Below are 21567 nucleotides of genomic sequence, written 5' to 3'. Positions count from 1 at the left end.
ATGTAGCTACTTTCATAGCTTGTCAGCTGAGTGAAAGCTAATGTGTGAGCATCTTAGCCCATTCTACCTATAATGCTACGTTATAACATTAACAGAAGTGTAACTAACGGTAGCATGTATCCACACCAAACTGTTTTGTGCAGGACTCGCAGTTTGGAACGCCCTCCAGCTGAAAAGTTTCAGTGGTCACATTTACAAGTCACAATTTAAAAGTCTTGTTTTGCCGTGCTCTGATAGGCCAGACGTCGGCTCAATTGCATGCAGGCTCAATTGCTTTTCCTATCCTGGGTAGCCCGGAAGTTACTGTGTGAATTTTTCGATCTGAATTGTTTCTATCTGAATACTGAAGTAAAATAATTAATAATTAATAATTTCAAAGAGATGAATTCCGAACAAATAAATTCAGATACATGTTTTACAAAATAAAATATTTCAATATTAAGTATTCAGTGGCTGTTAAAGTTCAAAGACTTATGTCTCTTATTTCCTTCCATAGTTTTCCACATTGAATGTTTCCCTTGAACGTTAGCAGAGGCCCTGTCGTTGTTCATGCCTTGACTCGGCAGCAACGAACCATAAGTTACTGTTTTTGACAGTTTACATTGTACATTACCAGCGAAATATTCCTAAAGATGACATGTTTTGATTAGCAAGAAAAAGTGTTTCTGATTGGAGTTCAAACCATTGAAATAATGATTCAGAAACAGAACAAAGCTGTAGCTTGAATCTAATAGCTACCTTGATAGACTAGAGAATACCTGGTTTAGCAGAGAGCCTTGGTGGAATGTAACTAAGTACATTTACGGAAGTTCTATGCTTTAGTACATTACAATTTAGAGGTACTTGTACTTGAGTATTCCCATTGCATTTTCTGCTGCTTTATACTTCCACTCCACTTCATTTTAGAGGGAAATATTGTGACATGTAGATGTATCATTTGATGAAATTAGCTTTCCCATAAAGAATATCAGCCGATATATCAATATCGGAAATCTTTTAGTCTGTAATATCGGCATCAGCCCCAAAAATCCAATATAGTCGGGATCTAGTTGCCACATTAAATAAACACCATAAAAGTATTGTTCACTGTTTAGTTGAGGTAAATAAACTAATAACGTCACAGTTGACATGCTAGTATGTAAAAAATAATACTACATCTGCAGTAAAATGAAAAGTAGAGCAGTTCTTCAGATGCCAAGATGGAAAAAAAATGGTAAAATCCGACCAACTCCCTCTTAAAAATACATACATTTGATACATTTGCCTTGGCGTTGTGTAGAAAAACAACACTAGTCATGTACTTGAGACTTTTAAAGTCTAACATCAAGACGATTAGAAAGCAAACTATTTTCATTTCGCACACTTCAGACTTCAAAGCATGTATGTCCCGGGACCCATATATAAGGGTCAAAATGCTATAAGTAGTGGAGGGTCCCGGCAACTTGTGAATGTTTGCATGCATGTGGAGTGTAGCGCATGTTTAGTCATGCTTGCCTGTGTGTGCATGTCTGCATCTGTGCTCTTGCACTCAAGAATAACATGACCATGTCTGTGTATGTTCAATAAAGTTAAATCCAAATATTCTTTACTTTATATTAACTGTCGTACTCTGTCTTAGAGAGGGGGTCAAAGTTGAAGCAGTCTTCATCTTCATCATCATTAGTCAGTCTATTAAGACTGATTAAACATCAATTTCACGGAAAGAAGTGGTGTCAGGAATTTGCTAGAATACTGCTTAAATAGCTCACCCCTAAAATCGAAATTGTCCGAAAGTATTTGTATAAAGTATTATGTGACAAAGAAAAAAGGGTTGATTGTGGTTTGAAATGAAAAAGCTGGTCTCAAGTCCATTGGCTACAGTGTAATTAGCGCACGCACACACACACACACAGATCTTTTTAATAGGGGCGTCCCAAGACCTCCCCATTTCCCCCCCCTCCATACACAGTAAGCCCCTTTTGAAGGTCCATGGTAGGGGGTCTATTTAACCCATTAATTAGAAACTAAAGAGGAGGCTGTAATCCTGTCAGGGTGAGGATGGCGATGTGGTGAATGAGTTGTGTGTGAGAGAGGCTGAAAGAGAAAAACTGCAGGAAAAAAAAGGTTTCCTATTCACACATTCCATCCTAAGACCATGACAACACTATAAATTTCCCCTCTAGTACCTCTGACTCCATCTCTAAATTCCACACAAACAAGCAATAGGACGAAACAGGCCAATTTTAATACAGGGACTTAATACAGTAACAGTAGTCAAAAACATATTCCCTGTTCCTGCTGATAAAGGAAACTCAGAGCGACAGACAGACAGTCAAAAAGCCAGCAAACAGCCAGCAAGGCAGACGGCCAGTCAATTAGCCGATGCCTTTGATGGGCACTGGGCACTGCAGCCTTGTGTGGAGCCTGGGGGTATGCGCTTTCTCCTCCCATCTCCTGGCTTTGCTAGGCCGGGTAGGTTTGGGAGTAGTGTTAACCTATATATGACAGGCTACATTACAGTCAGCGGGGCCAACCATGCACATGCGCCCCCCGCCACACACACAAGGCTAAATGCACACACACAAAGAGAGAATTCATGCAACATTTGGCCACGTGCTAGGGACAGAGCACAGGAATAGTACTGTCCAAACACAGCAGGAGGAGTATGTTTATGCCTCCATTTAAAACACATGCACGCACGCACGCGGTAAGAGGAATATCAGGAGGATGAGCTCTTATTTAGCTACAGTGCCATGGTTAACAGTTCATTTCAGAATTATTCTCCAAATTTGTTTCTGTAATATCTTAATATAAACAGGTTGACACCAACATGAGCACTCATCCACTCACAAACACTCATCATTGACAAACATCAAATCAAGTTGTAAATTTTTTCTATACTCTTTAGAGGCAGATAACTCAGATTTAAGTCTAATTTCAAATAAAATATTTACATAGAACTAACTCAGCAACCAATTAAAAATAATTTTTTTATATATAAGTATTAGCTGACAGGCTGAGCTGTTTGAGCTGTACTTTGAGATTAAGATCCCACTGAAACTGCATTCTTGAGTCTCTTTTCAATAACTCCAACCATGACAATGGAAGCTTCTAAATAAAGTAAGCTTAAAAAGGCAAGATGTGGCAGTTGTGAAGACACTGTTAATGAAACTCAAGACATCCTGTTGGATGGATTTCACAACTGAAATCTTCCAAGGAACAAACATAATATTGCCCCGAGCCACCAAATGGCCTGTAACATGAAACAGAGGAAGAGTTGCCTTTTCATTAACAGCAAACAGCAGCAAAAGTAAATTAACAGTATGGGGGCAGATCCATTATAATCAAATATAAAGAATGGAAAAATAGAAATAACCACTTGTCTCTGGTAACACTTCAGTTTCAAATAAACATCAGGTTCTTTCTTAAATTGAGGTAAAAAAAAAACTCCTATTGGCATGCCCCCAAATTATCAATGGAAGCTGCAGTCCATCGAAAAACAAAATGTGTAATTTGTATTGGAATAATATCTACTGTGTTTCCTTACAAATGCTGAAGATGGTGAAGATGATAAATTCCGATATATTTCTTTAGAGGGGCAGTAAGCAATCTGTTTTTTAGGCACAGCCAGGGGCGTATCTAGCCCGTTTTTAGGGGTGCTCAAGCACCCCTAAAATTAGTCAAAGCACACCTAAAAAAAGTGAGGTGGGTTTTTTTACGCAAGTTCGTGTTTGACGAGCTTAAACATGGTCAAAATAATACACTATGGGTACCTAGTGGGTACCTCCCTAAAGCTCTGATCCTAGAATCGCCCCTGGCCCTGGCTCTGAATGTTAAAAACAAAACAAACGGTGCAGACCACACATCACAACACTATGATCACAACACCGAACTAAGCGGCTGCTTAGGGGCCCCTGACCACCAGGGGGGGCTCAATGTCCAATGTAGCTATAGGCACGATACAGCCATAGTCAGTCAGACAAGATGGAAAAGGCAGTAGCGTTTAAAGTTAAAGATAAAGACAATGTCACAAAAAAGGACATGCCTGACTATTTTAATGTTTTACAATAAACATTCACCGGCTAGATAGCCATCAAAAAAGCCTTAAGTTCAGTCAAGGTATCTTCAGCTAACATTAGCCAGAATACCATTAGCTCAGGAAATATAACAACAGCTAGATTCCACTCAATACTGTATCACTTTGAATATTAAAGAGTAAATTAACACTGGACCACTATTGTGAGTTTTAACATTAAACAACATAGACACATAAAGGCCGACATTGGTATAGTGTAAGCAACACAGCTACAACTAATTTAATTGATAATGGGTGTGTTAGATTTACAGAAGGTGTGCGATCAAGCATTGACAATAGTATTAGTGGCGTTGGGGGCCAACCAAATCAAATTCTGCTTAGGGCCCCATATAGGCTAGGGCCAGCTCTGGGTTTGACAGAACTGAGGGGCAATCGTATTGGCTGGGAAATGTCAGCGACAAGGGGGCTGGAAGGTGGGACATGGCGCCATCTGGGTGTCAGCAAACCGTTAGATAATCCTGGGGTCTCTTTTTCTCTCTCTGTGCTATCCCAAACTCTCTTGATGAAAACTGCTCCTAGCCGGTCTGCTATGTGTGTTTCTAAGTGACAGCCAGAGCCAGAGAGAAAGAGAAAAATGTAAAGTTAAATAGTCAAATTTTCATTTGTGCAATACATTGCCCCATGCTGATGTTCATCTACTATCATGTGTAGTTTTATTATCCACTCTAGAAGATAAGCGTATTTCTTGGCTGCACTGAACATTTTTCCTAAATAACAACAATGGACATCAGAACAGAGAGAGCAAGGAGAAAATGCAAATGTCAGTGAGATTATGGGAGCCCAAAATGGGAGAGAATACTAACCCTGTTAATTACTGTTTACAGTATTTCGAGGAAGTTGGAAAACCCATCTGTAATGAGAGTAACAGTGTCAGAAGTAGATGAAGGAAGGGAGGGAGGGAGGGAGAGAGGGAGACATGACTTAACAGCCATTTAATTCTTCCAGGCAACCAGCAGTTTAAAATTTGAACAGCCTATGGATAATGCATCAATTCATGTGACGGTTTTGAAAAAAATTGTAGGACTAGGGAAAAAAGATACAGTACATGTGTTTGATGGGTTTCGCTATCCAAAACTCCCTACAAATAGCAGCAAAGTTTAAATGCATGGGCTCTAACAATACGTTTTAGCTAATGATACATGCAATTTATTTTATCTAAGCCTGCTGGAGTTTAACTAGCTTCTGGTTTAGTGAGAGAGGCAAACAAAGAGTCATCTCACCAACATAACATCTGACCAATACTGAAGGCCTTCTGTGTGGGAGGGTAGCTGGGCAAGACAACTACCAACAGCTGCTTCTGTCCAATATCAAATACACAGGGGGCAGAAAACAAAGACACCCGCAAGTATACTAACACCCACGCAGACACAGAAGTCCTGCAGAAGCGCCCGCGCTGAGAGAGAGAGAGAGAGAGAGAGAGAGAGAGAGAGAAATGGCGCTGACTGGCAATCCCTGACATCCTGTCAGGCGACCATTAAGCCACACAGTTCATTTCAGCTCAACGCTGGCTGTTCCCTGTAGGAGCAGTCAACCAAATCCAGAAAATTCCCAATCAAGCACATTAAATGTACTTGGAGACAGAAATCTCTCTCGGTATTTGTTCAAACATTTTATTCTTAATATGAAGGATAAGGAGCAGCCATGTGGCTTGGCAAACCCATGGTCTTGAAATTGTCTTTTGCATGTTACACTTACGTACTTTCACGCTCACTCCTCCAACCTTCCCCTCTCCTCTCCAATTGCTTTCCACTACACAATGTCCCACAGTGGAAAATACTGCTGAATGGTTCACTGTTTTTAAGAGGCTGTGTGTGGAGGAGAAAGACACACTTGTCAAACTAAACCTGCATGGCCTCAATAAAAAACACTGTTTTGAAGGATTTCTCTTAAGAGTCTACAAGCAGTCTGAATAAGTGGGAGGATGAAAAACAAGCATGGGTAGAGAGGTGTGTGAAGGTTGTCAAAATCTGAGGGGAGGCAGGATTTTCTCTACGTCCATTTAGAGGATTTTAGGAAATGTCAGGAAGTCGAAATTACACGAATCTGTGAGGACTTTTATTTTGACATGACAAGAAACAATGACATAGCTATGTAGAATCTTTGGGCGAAGCACTACCGAGGAGAAGGAGGGAAAGAGACGAGCAAGGACAGAGTAGTGTTATTGGGTACCCGTGAGAAAAAGTTACATTTTGCTTCTGCTTATCGGTTCCCAAAAGATCGCATCAACGTAACGTTACGTGCATGCTAGCACTAAGCTAAACACTGACGTAACGTCTAAGCTAGGGAAAAAAATCCTAGAGGAAACACTGGTAGATAACATGCAAGAATGATACAGCCAAGCAGCAGGAGGTCGAGGACAGAGGAAGAAGAAAGAAGTAACAACACCAACCAGAGACAGGAAACAGCGAATCGGGTTAATCAACTCCTCATTCAACACAACTATAGCTTAATCCTTCTTGACGCAATTCAAATTACCTACTGAAGTAAACCCTGCACAGATGGAAATACAAAGAATACCAGCTTCAACATATCCATACAAATCTGCCAAACTAACCTTTGGATATGAAATGCAAGTTGATACAAGAAGTTGTAAATTAAATTCAAGTGCAACACAGTATAACCTCTAAAGAAGTGAAAATCACATTTCCACTTGAAGAAAGCTTGGTTGAATGCTCATTTGGAGGTCACGTTTCACGGATTTAGCCCTGATTTCCGCTGGCCGACAAATTCTGGAGTTCGCGCAAATCGGGAAAAAAAGCAAGAGGTAGGCTAATGCTGACAATTTTTTGATTTTACAACCAGTTTTTTCCTGCTTATACAATACATATAAATAAATAATTAAAAAAGAAATGGCCATATATTTCTTTTGTGTTGCTAAACTCTCATCTCGTCTGCATCTACCTGCCCTGCGTGATAGGGTTTGGTTTCGGTTTCATACATTGTTGGTCTGTAATGTTACCAGCCTAAAATCAGGAAGACAAGTGGTATCAGAGGAGGAGAAGGAAGGAAGCGGTTAGGAAACTGCATCAAATAGAAAACAAATCAAAGACACCGCCACATGAAGTTAAACTTTACTGGGATAAAAACTCCAGGTCATCCAGCAGCACAGACAGCAGCCGCTCTAACGTTGTCTCATCCGCCGCCGTGTTTGTCTCCAGTCGCTATTGCGCAACACCAGGAGGAGGGTTTAAAATCCTGTTTAATTTTATAACTTGGTATTATGTGGTTCATTTAGGCTATATCAATGTAATTTTGTTCAACAGAGTTTTAATTCATTAGTTAAATGTAGCTAACCATATAGTTGGCCATGAAAATAAATGCGTAAACTAAAAGTGCAAGAATCAATAGATTACATAAACATTTGTAAAATAGGCAAAAACAGCTTCAAGTGCTAATTTTAGTATTTTTTATATTTATGTATTTATGGTAACAAGACGAATTGAAGCATATTGGACATGGCTCATACTGTGCAAAGAATACATTGTGCATACTATGGGATGAGGGCAGACAAAGGCAGACAGTACAGAGGGGAAAGAAAGGGTAAGGGAGACATTAGACATCGTACTCTGACATCGATATATTTTGGCTCCTAGATATTGTTTTTGTCTGGAGCCCTGACTTTGTCTTGAGCTAGACAAAGAAAAGGATAAATGCTTTCCCTGCCGACATCTAATATTAGGCAGTGACTGGAAACTCAGATTGGACAGCTGATGCCACAGCCTCATCCAGCAGCCACCATGTCTCACAACCAGGAGAACTGCTATAGCATCCACTTTACTCTTAATTGAATAAAATAAAACAAAGTGTGTGTACTAGCCACATCAACATGAAACGTGAGCACTGCAATGTCCAAGGGCAGGATGTCTCCCAGTCGGATGCAGATGACAATGTAATGTGAAAAATAAAACAGAGCAATGGTAAGATGTGGAACAGCTTGCTGCCTCCTTCCACCACAGAGGCTTGTAGACAATCTGCACAGATCTGGAGGATACTAACAATAGCTGCAAATATTTCTGTCAGTGTGAACATTGCCCCCATTACAAAGTCCCTCTGTGCACATGCATTTCAATTCAGGAGCTGGACAGAGTTTGCAGTCCTTTAGGAACTGCTTGATTTGCTCACAAAAAGAGGCCCCAACTACACACATAAGCCTATATACTCTATATCTAACTATTGAAAGTGGCAACTGTATTATGTTTTTGAGGCTAAATGTGTCTATTAACATGGTGAGTTTGAAAACCCATGCATACAGTCAGTAGGCATGCACTTATTTGGCAAATCCTTTTACACTGTGGTGGCTGGCAAATGTAGGGGACAGATGGATTGGCCTGGATCATTTCTGAATGCGTGTCAGATTACTTACATCTCCAGCATTATCTCGTTTAGGTAAATCCCATCCACTAATTCAATATATTCCGATAAATTAGTGCCATTGGTCACTGTCGGCTGGCCAACTGTCTTCACCTGAAAACAAAACAAGAAGGTGTTAAGGTAACCTATACACAGTTAAAAGAAACGCTTTCACGGGTTGGGGGTGTTTAATCACATTTGAGTGGTTAATTAGGGATCTTACCCAACAGACCAGAGGCGTCAGCATGAACTGCTCCAGCAAAGGGGTGAAAACCTCGCCTTCCATATTTTCCAGAGCAACTGGCACCGCTTATTTAAGCAGAAATGGAGGGGGGAAAAACACGGCGCAGTGCCCGGGAAATGGGTGTTTGTTTATACTCCACTTATGTAGCTTATTCAGTTAAATCGACGCTCATTTTGGATGAAGGCCACAGAACACGCGTCCGGGGTTTCTTCGGGGGGGAGGGGGGCGTTAATCCACAAATCTTCTCGACACGACCCAGCTGTTTCAGATGACAGACACGACGAGGCTTTGTGTTCCTCGTGGAGAGCAAAATAACTCACATTTTCCTTGATAAAAACCCCGGAATTAAGGGTGTTGTCCAATTTTTCTGTCCAATCTACATACAGACTACGAGAGCCGTGCCAGGTAGGCTATGGCTTACTATGGAAAAAGGACCGTTACTAGCAAAACATCTCAGCTAACAGAAGAACATCTAAAGACAAACATTCCACCGGCACGATTAAATAAAAGAAAATCTCCAGTCCGGAAAAATCCAGAGGTTTATTTCACTCCGCATAAAAATTGTTGAGTAATTTGTGACCGGTTACTTGTATCGTCCGCACGTCCGCCTCTGTTCAAATGCTGCATAGAATTGAACAGGGAGGGAATTGAGAGGATGAATGGAGGACCGCCTCCCCCACTGCTGTGCTGCTCCCTCCGCCTCTTTGGCTCTGAAAGAAAAAAGGGGCATTGCTCAAAACGTCCCTTTCTATTAAAATGTATTTTTAAGTGTCAGTGAGGCTGTCAGTAAACATTTTTTTCATAAATTGCAACTCGTTTATTTGAAAGAGCTGTGTGGGAAAGAAGAAAGGGGCTTTTAAGGAATGATACATCCATAAATGGGATGGAAAACAAGTTTAGAATAACTCTAGTGATATGGTATACAGTTGCAAAATTTTTTTACTTTCACTTTTATTACTTGACAAGTATAAAAACTTGCAACCCATGCCTACAATTTGTCTGTTTTTAACCTACATTATACAGTGCGTTATACACTCAAGGCAAGTAAGCTACTGACACCTAGTGGGGTTACTGTAAGGTATAGTAAAAAATTACAGTGAGAGCTCTTTCAAAATGTATATGTAAAAATAGTACTATCCAGTGAATTACATTAGACTCATGAAGCTGACATAATGCACTTCTCTATGTGGGAAATGCATTTGTCTATTTTTACTATTTTTACTTGTCACTATAAAGTTGCAACTCAAAATTATTGCTAGCTATTTCCTCTTTTATTGATGTGATCTGTTAACCATCAGAAAACAGAGAAAATACTCATCATAATAATACTATACAAAATAAAGCATGAAATCCTCAAGTTTAAGATCCTGCAGCCATCACATTTTGGTATTTTGCTTGAAAAATGACATTGAGCAGTTAACTCAAGAGGTCCAGATGGATTTTATGTATAATATCCTATCTAGCAACCATCTCAATAGATGATCAATTATTTAAGTCAGTTTCTAAACAAAGATGCTAAAAGAAAATTCCCTCTAGTTTCTCTAGTGTGAGGCTTTGCGGCTTTTCTTTGTATTGTACAATCTGGAACTTCTTTGGGTTTTGCTGTGTAAATTGGCCAAAACAGAATATTTCAAAAAGATAGTTTGGGCTTCAGGACACTGTGATAGGCTTTTATAGTAGGTATACATATTTTATGCACATATTGATTTTGTTTAGATTGTTTGTAATGCTTGAGTTTTATTTTTGAAATCAAAGGTTTAGATTTTATTGATATGTTGTGATTATGTTATAAAAAAGTTGTATAATTAAAGACAAGTACTGAAGGTCTTGTTTCTGTTAGATAATTATTGTAATATTTCAAATGGATTTTGAAAATCTTGTGTGTTCATTATGAAAGATAGCGTCCTTTCTCCCTGTCCTCATTCTGTTGGTATCTCTGACTCTGGAGCACCAGGTTCAAGATTTGACACTACTACTCAACTTTTGATATTGTTACCTATTATTTATTATAATTATTATTATTATTATTATTATTATTATTATTATTATTATATCATTACTATCGTAATTACTACTTTCAGTTGGTGTTGGTATTATCGCAGTTGTTTGAATACGATAATTACATCTATAAGTATCACTATTATTGTACAATTTAAATGGTTTATTTTTCTCTCCACTGTCACCACTGTGGGGACTACGTTTCTCTCTACAATATTGTAAGGCGTCTCCATTACTATGTGAAGTGCCTTGAAAATACTTGTGCGAAGAGCTAATTCAATCGAGAAAAGTTCCCGTAAAAAATAATATTCCGAGTAATGGTAACGTGTAGCGGAACGAATGTGTGTTGGGTTGTACGGATGGTACGGACACTTTTGATATTACACCATCTCCTCGGTCAGTCCAATCAGATAGCGCGGCTCTACAACGTCTTTCCGTACACGTGATGGACTGTCATGGAAGCCCCCGCACGCAGATATAAACTGTAAAGGCACCGGATCATTTGGTAGTTTTGTGTTCTTGGTTTGTAGACATGAGGGACTTGCTCCGACTGCGGCTTTCGTTTGCCCGCCTTCATGTCCGGTTATGTCATCAAAGTGTGTACAACAGCCACGCTAAGCTAAGAAGATTGGAAGTGGACCTTGGGGAAAAGTGAGTTGACTTTACAAGCTTCTTGTTTCTTCCAAGAGCTGTTAACAAACAAACCATGTGTTTTCCCTTAAACTCAGATTACATACACCGGTGTGCATATTTTGATAATTTTGTCGATCAACCCTTGCAGCAGACATAACTTTAAAACGACCCCTTCTCAATTTGTAAATGAGCTGTTATTTTATACTACATGAACTAAAACTTTAAGGTCAGCGCTTTGTAACCATGCTTGGCCGTGCTGTCAAACACTTTTTGCAGCCTGCTAACACTCTTTCAGTTCTTGGTCCTCTTTGCTTCTAGTTCTGAGATTCTTTTTCTGCCTTCTAACTCAGAGGACTATGAGTGTCACTCTACAAGCTTGAGATTTACATTTGTTTTGTTGTCTTCTGAATCAATTATACCCTTTATCCCTGTAATATTTACTGTGCCACTATTAAGACTTTGACACATGCAAAAATTACTGTTTATATTTTGTCAATTTTTTGAAGTTCGTGAAAAAAAGTGTCTGTGTCTCAGGAGAAGGAGAGGGTTGTCTACTAACCAGTCGATGGTTCGATCCCCAGCTCCTCCAGTCTGCGTGCTGAAGTGTCCCTGGGCAGGACACATAATCCTCAATTGCCCCTGTCGGCTTTACCGACAGTGTATGCATGTGTGATAGAAAACAGCTGTATGATTGTGTGTATGAATGGGTGAATGTAACTTGTTCTGTAAAGCACTTTGAGTGGTCAATAAGACTAAAAAAAGCCCTATATAAATGCATTCCATCTACCATTGACTTGTCAAGAATGTCATATATGTCTGTTTGGTGCACAGGTTGTTTTTACTTATTCATACTTTAAAATGTATACAACTTTAGATATTGGATGTAAACATGTGAGTGGTTTGTGTCTCCTATATTTTTATGTTTTGTAGGAAACTTGAGATTTCTTCTGGGAAGTATGCCCGGTTCGCTGATGGATCAGCTGTAATACAGGTACAGAAGAAAGTCAATATTTGCAACAAACAAGTGCTTTGTGTAAGAATTAAGAAACATTCCTACATATGATCTAATATAAAGTTACACAGACTTTTCTGAGTTTTCGGATGATTGTTTAATTTGTTATCGTGTACACTACACATTTATAATGTTGTGTCTCAATAGTTAGATTAACCCATTTGGGAGCTTGTGCAAAATTACTTCTGATCCTTTGTTTGTGGAAGTTTGGTTTAACAAAAATGCATGTAGGAATATGCGTCATGTACATTTCCAGCACCACTGAAAAACAGTTTGACAAGCCAGTTGATAATGCACAACCCGATTCTAATAGGCTCTTATTTGGGTCAGTGTTGTACATGACATTTGTATATTGCCATACAAATTTGTAGTTGATCAAATTAACGCCAACCAGTTGAAACATGGTATGGGACTAAAGGACCTATGCAGCCTTTGGGCACTTTGAACAATTTGCCAAGCTGGAAATCCAGTAACTTTGTATAATTGAGCTCATGTAATCTTATGTAAAGCCTTTTCCACAAAAAAATGCACGTGGCTGATACCTAAAGTGTAGTGCAGACTTCTTCATGAAGAGATATAAAGTGTACTGTAGGACTAACTGGTCAGTCGTAGATGTTGGTTATTAGGTGTGTTGTATTAATATATATAACCCGTCCCATCATTTTCTCTGTCTAAAGTTGGGGGATACCTCTGTGATGGCGACTGCTGTAAGCAAGACCAAGCCTTCTCCATCTCAGTTCATGCCTCTTGTGGTACGTTCTCCCAACAATGTTGCCAAAATAGATTTGGTAGAGATAGAAAGTATTATCCAGTCTGACACCACGAGTCATTTGTAACTCAGTCTTCCTGGACTAAGATTTGCTTATGGATAAGACGATTTTGCACAAAGTTTGTGTCTTGTCTGCGATTGACAGGTGGACTACAGGCAGAAAGCAGCTGCTGCAGGACGAATCCCCACAAACTACTTGAGGCGAGAGCTGGGCACCACCGACAATGACATCCTCACCAGCAGACTAATAGGTAAGTTGATATGAATGTGTCTTATTATATTTGTACCTTTGATGCAGCAGGTCTGTGTACTGCTGTTGTAGTGTGAATTTCTTGAGTAGTAGACTTGAGTAGTTTGACCAATTCCTCATGTTCCTGGTCCTCAGACAGGTCGATTAGACCACTTTTCCCCCCTGGTTACTTTTACGACACACAGGTGAGTTCTGATTGAAAGTGCTTTCACCATTACATTATTATATTTTTGCCTTTTTTGCATTTGTGAAAAAAAAAGATATAATGTGAATCTGTCCCCAACTTTGTGTCAGCTTTTTTATACGTTCATGTCTCCTGAAGATCCTTTGTAATCTGCTAGCAGTTGATGGTGTCAATGATCCAGATGTGCTTGCTATAAATGCAGGTGAGTTCAAACTCATTCATCTATGTTTTCAAAAGAGCATACTTTTGTTTTTTTAGATTATTAGCTAAAACAATATTTCTTTCTTTCTTTCCTTAAAGCTTCCGCTGCTCTGGCACTTTCTGACATCCCTTGGGATGGACCCATTGGTGAGGAACACACAACCTTTTTATGCCTATCCAAATATTTTAGTGACCCTAAATCCTGTTCAATTTTAGTTACTGGGGTATTATTGTACTCTTCTTTAAGTCCAACTTGGGGCTACTTGTGCCTTTGTGTTTTTAAAGGTGCCGTGCGTGTGGGCATGGTAGATGGACAGCTGTTGATCAATCCCACCAGGGTAGAAATGACTTCCAGTAGTCTTAACCTGATTGTGGCTGGAGCCCCGAGCAGTCAAGTTGGTAAGTTGGCAGACACGATAAAGCTCCCAGCTGAAGCTAAGGGGTTTGTTTACTGAAAACACTTTCACTAAGCACAAATAGTAATTTAGTATTAATACTTTACATTAACATTAAAATATCATAATACCATAAAATTACAACAGCTCAAAGTTCAGTCGCAGAACAAACCTCTCACAGTATGTTTCACCTAGATTCATGAAATTTGGTTGGCAGATATATCAGGCCAAGACTTGGTTTACCAGGAAATCCACAATTTTGAATTTTTGTATTAAGTATTTGGACAGTGACAACATTTTTGTAATTTTGTGTCTGCACACTACCACAAAATAAAGCTGTCGAGATGTGATTGAAGTGTAGGCTTTAAGGTTTAATTCAATGGGTTTAACAAAAATATGGCTTTAACCTTTAAAGAATTACAGCCATTTTATTCATAGTCCCTCCATTTTCAGAGACTCAGAAGTAGTTGCACTGACAAGCAGTTTCGTGGCCACGTGTATTCCCTCATTATACCCAGACAAATTAAGCAGATAAAAGGTCTGGAGTTTAAATGTTGAATTTGCATTTGGTAGGTGTTCGGTGGAATTCTCAATATGAGATCTAAAGAGATGTTGATGCAAGTGAAGGAGGCTGTCATTAAGTTGAAAAAAATAAAATAAACCTATCAGAGAGATAGAGGAAGAGAAAGTAAGTAAGGAGCTTATCAATTCTAGATCTCTCTTCTAAGGCCTGTTTAATATCAGATTTTGGTACCCATCCCTAAATAAAGTTATTTTACTTATTCGTTCAGTTTCTCCCAGTCATTTGCCATGTGTTTATGGTGCAAATTCATATAGGTTTAAAGACAATTTATCATTCAGCACTACTACTGTGATTTCTGATATTGCTGGTATCTTTGTCTCTTTCTGCCATTTCATTTGTACCTCTAGTTAAAGAATTAGAATCCATGTCTCACCTCCTTGTGCATGATCCATTCACACAGCAGAACAGTCTGCTCCTTTGTGCAGAATCCAAAGATCATATTGGTTCAGATTTGTGTTGTTCTTTGTTAACGGCATGACATCTGCACCACCCCCTCAACTTGCACAAAGTTGCAAGGGCCCTTCAGTGCTGCTTAAATCTTAAATCATTAATATTACACCATCATAAGAAAATGCGTCATACCTTGTTGTTGTTAAAGTGATGATAACCGTCATTTTTTAAATACGTAATTACTTTAGGTGCTTTCCCTCAGTCACAATATCATGTGGGATGATCAGATATTCCCTCCCCCCTTACAATTGTAAATATGTTCCCAATGTGACACTGTCTGCCAGTGATGATAGAGGCGTCAGCTGAGAATGTGCTGCAGCAGCACTTCTGCCATGCGGTGAAGGTGGGAGTCAAACACACCCAGCAGATCATACATGCAATCCAGCAGCTGGCGCGAGAACAAAAGGTCACCAAGCGTACCCCAGTCAAGGACTTCTCAACCCCGACTGACATGGTGGAACATGTTCGGCAGTAAGACCAATTATGCAGCTCTTTTCCAATGTTTCAGAGTGATGAAGGTGATACAAATGTAATTCAAAGCATTTAAAACTGTATTAAGATGTAATATCTAAAATGAAACAAAATGCATTTCAGGATATTTTTGGGGATAAAACCATTTTTCAGTTATTTATTTACTTGATGAAGCATTGTCTGAACTTGATCACTCAGAACTGGCAAAAATGGGATTCAACTTGTTTTAAATGTAAAGTAAAATCCTTTTTTTCTATTTCGTCTTTACAGATTAGCTTCTGAGAGGATATATGCAGTATTCACTGATTTCATGCATGACAAGGTAAAGTTGGACCTCTTTCCCCCATATATTGATCCAAAATTTGTATATAAACTAGCTGTCTCTTGGCAACTAATGTGACCCAGTTAGTGTTGAAATGATTCTTTTTCTGTTTCTGTTGTGTTGTAAAGTAAAACTATTGTTATAATCAAAGCAGCCAGAATAATTTAGTCTGTGCTCGTTATGGGAAGGTTTATGCACTTTAGAAGAAAGCCTTGTTTGTTGATCAATAAAGTAAGAATATTTTCTTAGATTTCTAGAGATGAAGCTATCAACAAAATTCGTTTAGATACAGAAGAGGACCTAAAAGGTGGGTCAAACTCAGTATTTATGCTACATGGAAATTTGAAGTGTTTCAAATAATGTTGCAGCTCTAAGAAAGCATGACGGTCTTTAACATTTAAGTTTTGTCTTAACTAGAAAAATTCCCTCATGCTGAGCACTTTGAAGTCATTGACTCCTTCAACATTGTGAGCAAAGAAATCTTCCGCAATTTAGTGCTTAATGAGTACAGGAGGTAAGCATGGATCATGGTGAATGAATGGATACTCCCATGACATATTGTGCCTTTGTAAGTGATGCAAACATTGTATGTGTATAATATCAATGTTTGTTGTCTGTATTTGTTAAGGTGTGATGGAAGAGAATTGACTGCTTTAAGGAAAATTTCCTGCGACAGAGACCTGTTTCAGCCGCTCCATGGCTCTGCCCTGTTTCAGAGAGGACAAACACAGGTGTGTAAGAATCTGAAGACCACAAAAATCTTATTTAAATATGAAACATTAAAAAAGGAAGGAATGCTTTGGCGGCAAATATTATACTTAGTGCAACGCCAGTAGGAGGGAGGGCATTAAAATTCTTTGTTCTGATTTCATAGTCAAGTGATTGTTTTGCTAGAAAGAAGCCATTAACGTCTGTTAAAATAGATAGCTCAGTTGTCATTCTCCTCTTTCCTTTAGGTGCTGTGCAGTGTCACATTTGATTCGCTGGAATCCAGTATCAAGGCAGATGTCATCACCACAGCTTTGAGGTAAAATGATCACTCATTTTCTAAGCAGAGGTGGGACGTTTTGGAGAGGCTGTGGTGGGGGAGGTGGTGCTGGTGATCAGGTGCTGGTGATCAGGTGCTGGCGTGAGGTGACGTCATGGGGGATGGTGTCAGGTCTGTCCCATTGTCCTTCACAGCGACAGTAAAACTTTTCAGATGGGACGCCAGATGAGGGTCGTTCGTTGTCTAGATCCCCTCCATTGGGAACTGATTTCCTCCGGCAGAAAACTTGCAGGTCCGATCACAACCGATTATCTGAAAATGGCCGGGTTTTATTCCATGAACGAGCATTTGACTTAAAGTACCCGATATTTTCAAATTTCTCCCACAGAAAATGACAATACTCGTTCACAGACATTGTGGAATCATCATTACAGGCATCTTTTCTCTGCTCTATTCTGTTCACATTTTCACACCGTGCCTTTTGGAAATCGAAAATGAACCGGGAGGTCCCAGACAATACACATTATGCCAGGATACCTTTTTGGTACTTTCCTGACATATCTGGATGAGTATTGTCCTGTGTGACAAACCCATCTTGAATTATCTGTACAGTGTAAAATTAACCATTAAGACAATTTAACCCATTTCTTCCTGTTAAAAGGGAGTTTTTTCTCTCCACCGTCGCCAAGTGCTTTGCTCATTGTGGGATTTGTTGGGTTTTCCCTGTAATATTGTAATATTGACCTCACTATGTAAAGTGCCTTGAGACAATGTAAGTTGTGATATGGCGCTATACAAATAAAATTGAATTGAATTGAATTTCATTCTTTAAAAAAAATCTGTAGTGGAATCAAAGACAAAAACTTCATGCTTCATTATGAGGTGAGTAAAACCTTCTTTTTTTTTTTACAGATGTTAAGTAGCATTGATTATTGGATATGATTCTACTTCCTTTCAAAGTGAATTTACAATCAATGTTGTCTTTAAATTCAGTTCCCTCCATATGCAACCAATGAAATTGGAAAGATGGGAGGCCTCAAGAGGAGAGAGCTTGGTCATGGTTTGTATTAGAATTTACATCTTTGACTGCTAACCATACATATCTATTAAGAATCGTATGTACAGAGACTGTGTGTAGAAGGATGTGAATGCCTTTGTATTTGATCATGGTTGTGTATTCCTAGGGGCCTTGGCTGAGAAGGCTCTGAGACCAGTCATTCCTAAAGACTTTCCATTCACTATCAGGGTCACTGCTGAGGTCTTAGAGTCAAACGGTGAGTGTGGTGACCCAATTTTTATAGTGTTAAAGCAATGCAGTCAGCACAAGAAATGTGAACACTGTCAAGCAGAATGTCTAAGTCATGAACAGTTAAAATGTCTGAATGTCTACCCCCCCCACACACACACACACATACACACACACCTCTCTATTTCCACCTCTATCTCTATCTCCTCTCAGGATCCTCCTCGATGGCTTCAGCATGTGGAGGCAGCCTTGCACTAATGGATGCAGGTAGCAGAAATTGATACCTGCTGTAAAATTTCAACTTCAGTTAAAATTTTGAAAATAATATATGATTCATGCATAATATATGAATGAATGAATATCTGCTGTTCATTTTCAAGACTCTTTATAGTGCCTAATAAATACTCGCGACAAACAATTCAACAATGCAAAAAATATTGAATGTTCTACCACAGAGACTTTTTGACAGCTTCTTGTCATGCAAGTCAAAGCAAACAGACACTACTGTTGAGAAATTAATAAATAGATTTAGCTGTTTAGTTAAGTGCAGTTATATGATAATAGCTGATTTGTCCAAGTTTGTGTCTCCCAGGTGTGCCCATCTCTTCTCCTGTGGCAGGTGTAGCCATTGGCCTCATCTCCAAGGTCAACCTAGAGAAACCTACTGAGATCCAAGACTACAGATTACTCACTGATATTCTGGTATGTGTGACCAATCCTTAATTCAATTCAATTTTATTTGTATAGTGCTGCATTACAATTTTCATTATCTCAAAGCAATTTACAAGGCAAGGACAAGACCTTAAACTATTACAGAGATTTATCAGCACAAGTGAAAGACAGAGTGTAGCTAAGCAATGCAAATAAAAAACTTGAAGCCAGTTGAGATGAAGATGAATAAGAGCTGTTTACTATTTTCCAAACAGGGAATAGAGGATTACCTCGGAGACATGGATTTCAAACTGGCAGGAACAAACAGGGGCATTACTGCTTTACAGGTACTGCATCTGATAACCTTTTTTGCTCACTCTTTAGCTGAAAAGGGCTGGAAATGAATTTTAGTAGCAGTTAGTTTTGATCAACAATATCACAGTGAGCCTCTCAATACCCATTCCAGTTGTTTTTCCTAATTTACTCTCTAGGCTGATGTAAAGATACCAGGTTTGCCTTTGAAGGTGGTTATGGAGGCTATCCAACAGGCCACAGGTAATCCCAAATGGCAGTGAGACTTTGGCATTTTACAGTGTGTGTTGAAAAATTAGTTGATTTGATGCCCTTGTTTCTATGTTATTGTGTTTCAGTGGCAAAGAGGGACATCTTGGAAATTATGAACAAATGCATAGTAAAACCTAGAGAGACTAGGAAAGAGAATGGACCTGTTGTTGGTAGGTGTGGCATTTGAATATGTATAAATATGTGCACATGTATGAATAGGAGGGGGGGCATTCTTGAAGTTTAACATATTGTTTTCTTTTATTCTGTCTTCAGAAACTGTCCGGGTGCCTGTCTCAAGACGAGCTCGCTTTGTTGGCCCTGGGGGCTACAACCTCCGCAGGTTACAAGCTCAAACAGGTAATATCATCAAATGAGACTGATTGTTGATCAAAAGTAAAACTAACCAAAGATGACATTTAATCTTTCCTCCTACACAATATAAATTCTTTGACTGGATGTTAAAACTCCTGCACATTTTGTTTTTCTTCTGAAGGTGTGACAATTAGTCAGGTGGATGAGGAGACTTTCTCTGTGTTTGCTCCATCGCCTGGAGCTATGAATGAAGCTCAAGACTTCATCAGTGAGATCTGCAAAGATGATGTGAGTCTCCCCCAGTTGTAGAAGACTCTGAATAACTGCCTTAAAAAAAACAAGCTATTTCATAATCTGAAGTGGATAATAAATATCATGAATGGACCTGCAACATGTCACCGTTACTATGCTGAAAAAGACAAATCAAATCAACTAACATTAGAGACAGTGAAAGACATGTTACTCTGTGTGTATATTCAGTCACGTATGTGTGCTTTCACCTTCATGTACAGTATTTATGTACATTTGTAGAGTCAGGGCTACACATATAGTTTATTCACTTAAATATCACAATACAAAAGAAACAAACAAACAAAAAAATGTATTAGATCCATATATGTACATCTCTATACATACATATACAGAGTATGTGCATGAGTGTGTATGTATTTTCTTTGTTGTTTTTGCAGCAAGAACAGCAGCTGGAGTTTGGTGCTATCTACACAGCCACCATCACTGAAATAAGGTAAAGTAATACATATCACTCAGTTTAAACATTCTAAGAGAATGTTATGCTTGTTATAGATTACACTGGGAAATTAAAATATAGGTAAATTAGACCTTCAGCATTCACACAACTCCTGAAATCTTTTCCTCCCCTGCTACAGGGATACTGGTGTGATGGTGAAACTTTATCCCAACATGAGTGCTGTCCTGCTGCACAACTCACAACTGGACCACAAACGGGTCAGTAAATTGGCCTCTGCATTACCCTTTGTTCCTATGGGTGTTAAAAAAAATTCTATTAAAAGGTAATTTCTTTGTTTTCCTCTATTTTAGATCAAACATCCAAGTGCTTTGGGTTTAGAGGTGGGACAACAGATACAGGTATGTGTCCGTAACTGCAAGCCGCATTGTGAAAGTTTGCCTCGTGCGTTTCCATCCTCGGCTGCTTGTCTCTAATTGGAATTCTGCCATCAGGTCAAGTACTTTGGACGGGACCCAACAGACGGTAGAATGAGACTTTCACGTAAGGTGCTCCAGTCTCCTGCTGCAACTGTTGTCAAGACAATGAGTGAGAAACAGAGCATCTCTGTGGGGTTGAGCAAAAGCCACATGACCAGCACTGATTTGTGACATGCCAACACAACAGGCTTAATTCTGTGGAACTGACCAGACTTTTTTTTAAACAGTCGTTTAGAGAAAGATCATCAGATTTTGTCACAAATAGAAGCAGTGTTGTACATGAAAAATGTTACCCAATTAAAATGTATCCCCATGTCCTGCTTATGTTATGTTTTAATGGATGTGCCCAAACGTGTCTTATTTTCACCTCAACAAGCAATATCAGTTGTAAGAGGGTTAGATTTCCTTTTAGCTTCTCTCAACACAGGCATCTAGCCACTTTTACGCAACAGACACAGTTCAACAATTGATCAATGGTTTTGTTATTTACATGTGTGATAATATGCCTCTTGTGGGACTTGCATGTTTGGTGTCCCCTACCAGGATTAAGATATGGGCAAAGGAAGAATGAATTAAATTTTTCTTTCAATATTCACTTTATGTTGTGTTTCCTTTAAAATGTATGGTAATAAACCAGTTACTGGTCGCTTTATAGTCTTAAAATTCTGTCACTTATAGCAAAAA

The 21567-nt window shown here is 39.0% G+C and overlaps 2 protein-coding genes across 11 annotated transcripts in view; one reads left to right on the top strand and one right to left on the bottom strand.

Annotated features, from left to right (window-relative positions):
• LOC118283566 (girdin) overlaps positions 1-9315 on the bottom strand; it is a 130486-nt gene extending 121171 nt beyond the window's left edge. For all 10 annotated transcript variants that reach the window (XR_004784587.2, XR_004784586.2, XR_004784588.2 and 7 more), the window contains exons 1-2: positions 8649-9315; positions 8439-8539 (exon numbers count right to left, since the gene is read on the bottom strand). Coding sequence is in view for 4 of the 10 variants with exons in the window: in XM_035605686.2 (XP_035461579.1) it covers positions 8439-8539; positions 8649-8711 (164 nt within the window). In the remaining 6 variants the exon portion in view is untranslated. The remainder of the gene's footprint in view (positions 1-8438; positions 8540-8648) is intronic.
• Positions 9316-11084: 1769 nt separating this feature from the next.
• LOC118283979 (polyribonucleotide nucleotidyltransferase 1, mitochondrial) lies at positions 11085-21478 on the top strand. Its single transcript, XM_035606494.2, has 28 exons — positions 11085-11318; positions 12231-12291; positions 12990-13064; positions 13227-13332; positions 13467-13516; positions 13654-13717; positions 13816-13863; positions 14002-14115; positions 15429-15615; positions 15886-15937; positions 16187-16244; positions 16355-16451; positions 16566-16668; positions 16894-16964; positions 17771-17807; positions 17919-17985; positions 18110-18199; positions 18385-18438; positions 18764-18873; positions 19098-19169; positions 19314-19377; positions 19473-19556; positions 19660-19743; positions 19880-19986; positions 20388-20443; positions 20586-20664; positions 20758-20805; positions 20899-21478. The coding sequence occupies exons 1-28, from the start codon at positions 11200-11202 to the stop codon at positions 21052-21054; spliced, it is 2313 nt and encodes a 770-aa protein (XP_035462387.1). The 5' UTR covers positions 11085-11199; the 3' UTR covers positions 21055-21478.
• Positions 21479-21567: the final 89 nt, after the last annotated feature.

The sequence above is a fragment of the Scophthalmus maximus genome, chromosome 10 (genome assembly GCF_022379125.1).
Source record: "Scophthalmus maximus strain ysfricsl-2021 chromosome 10, ASM2237912v1, whole genome shotgun sequence".
Taxonomy (NCBI): domain Eukaryota; kingdom Metazoa; phylum Chordata; class Actinopteri; order Pleuronectiformes; family Scophthalmidae; genus Scophthalmus; species Scophthalmus maximus.
The sequence above is the reverse complement of the archived record's forward strand: the minus strand, read 5'-3'. Positions and strand labels throughout refer to the sequence as shown.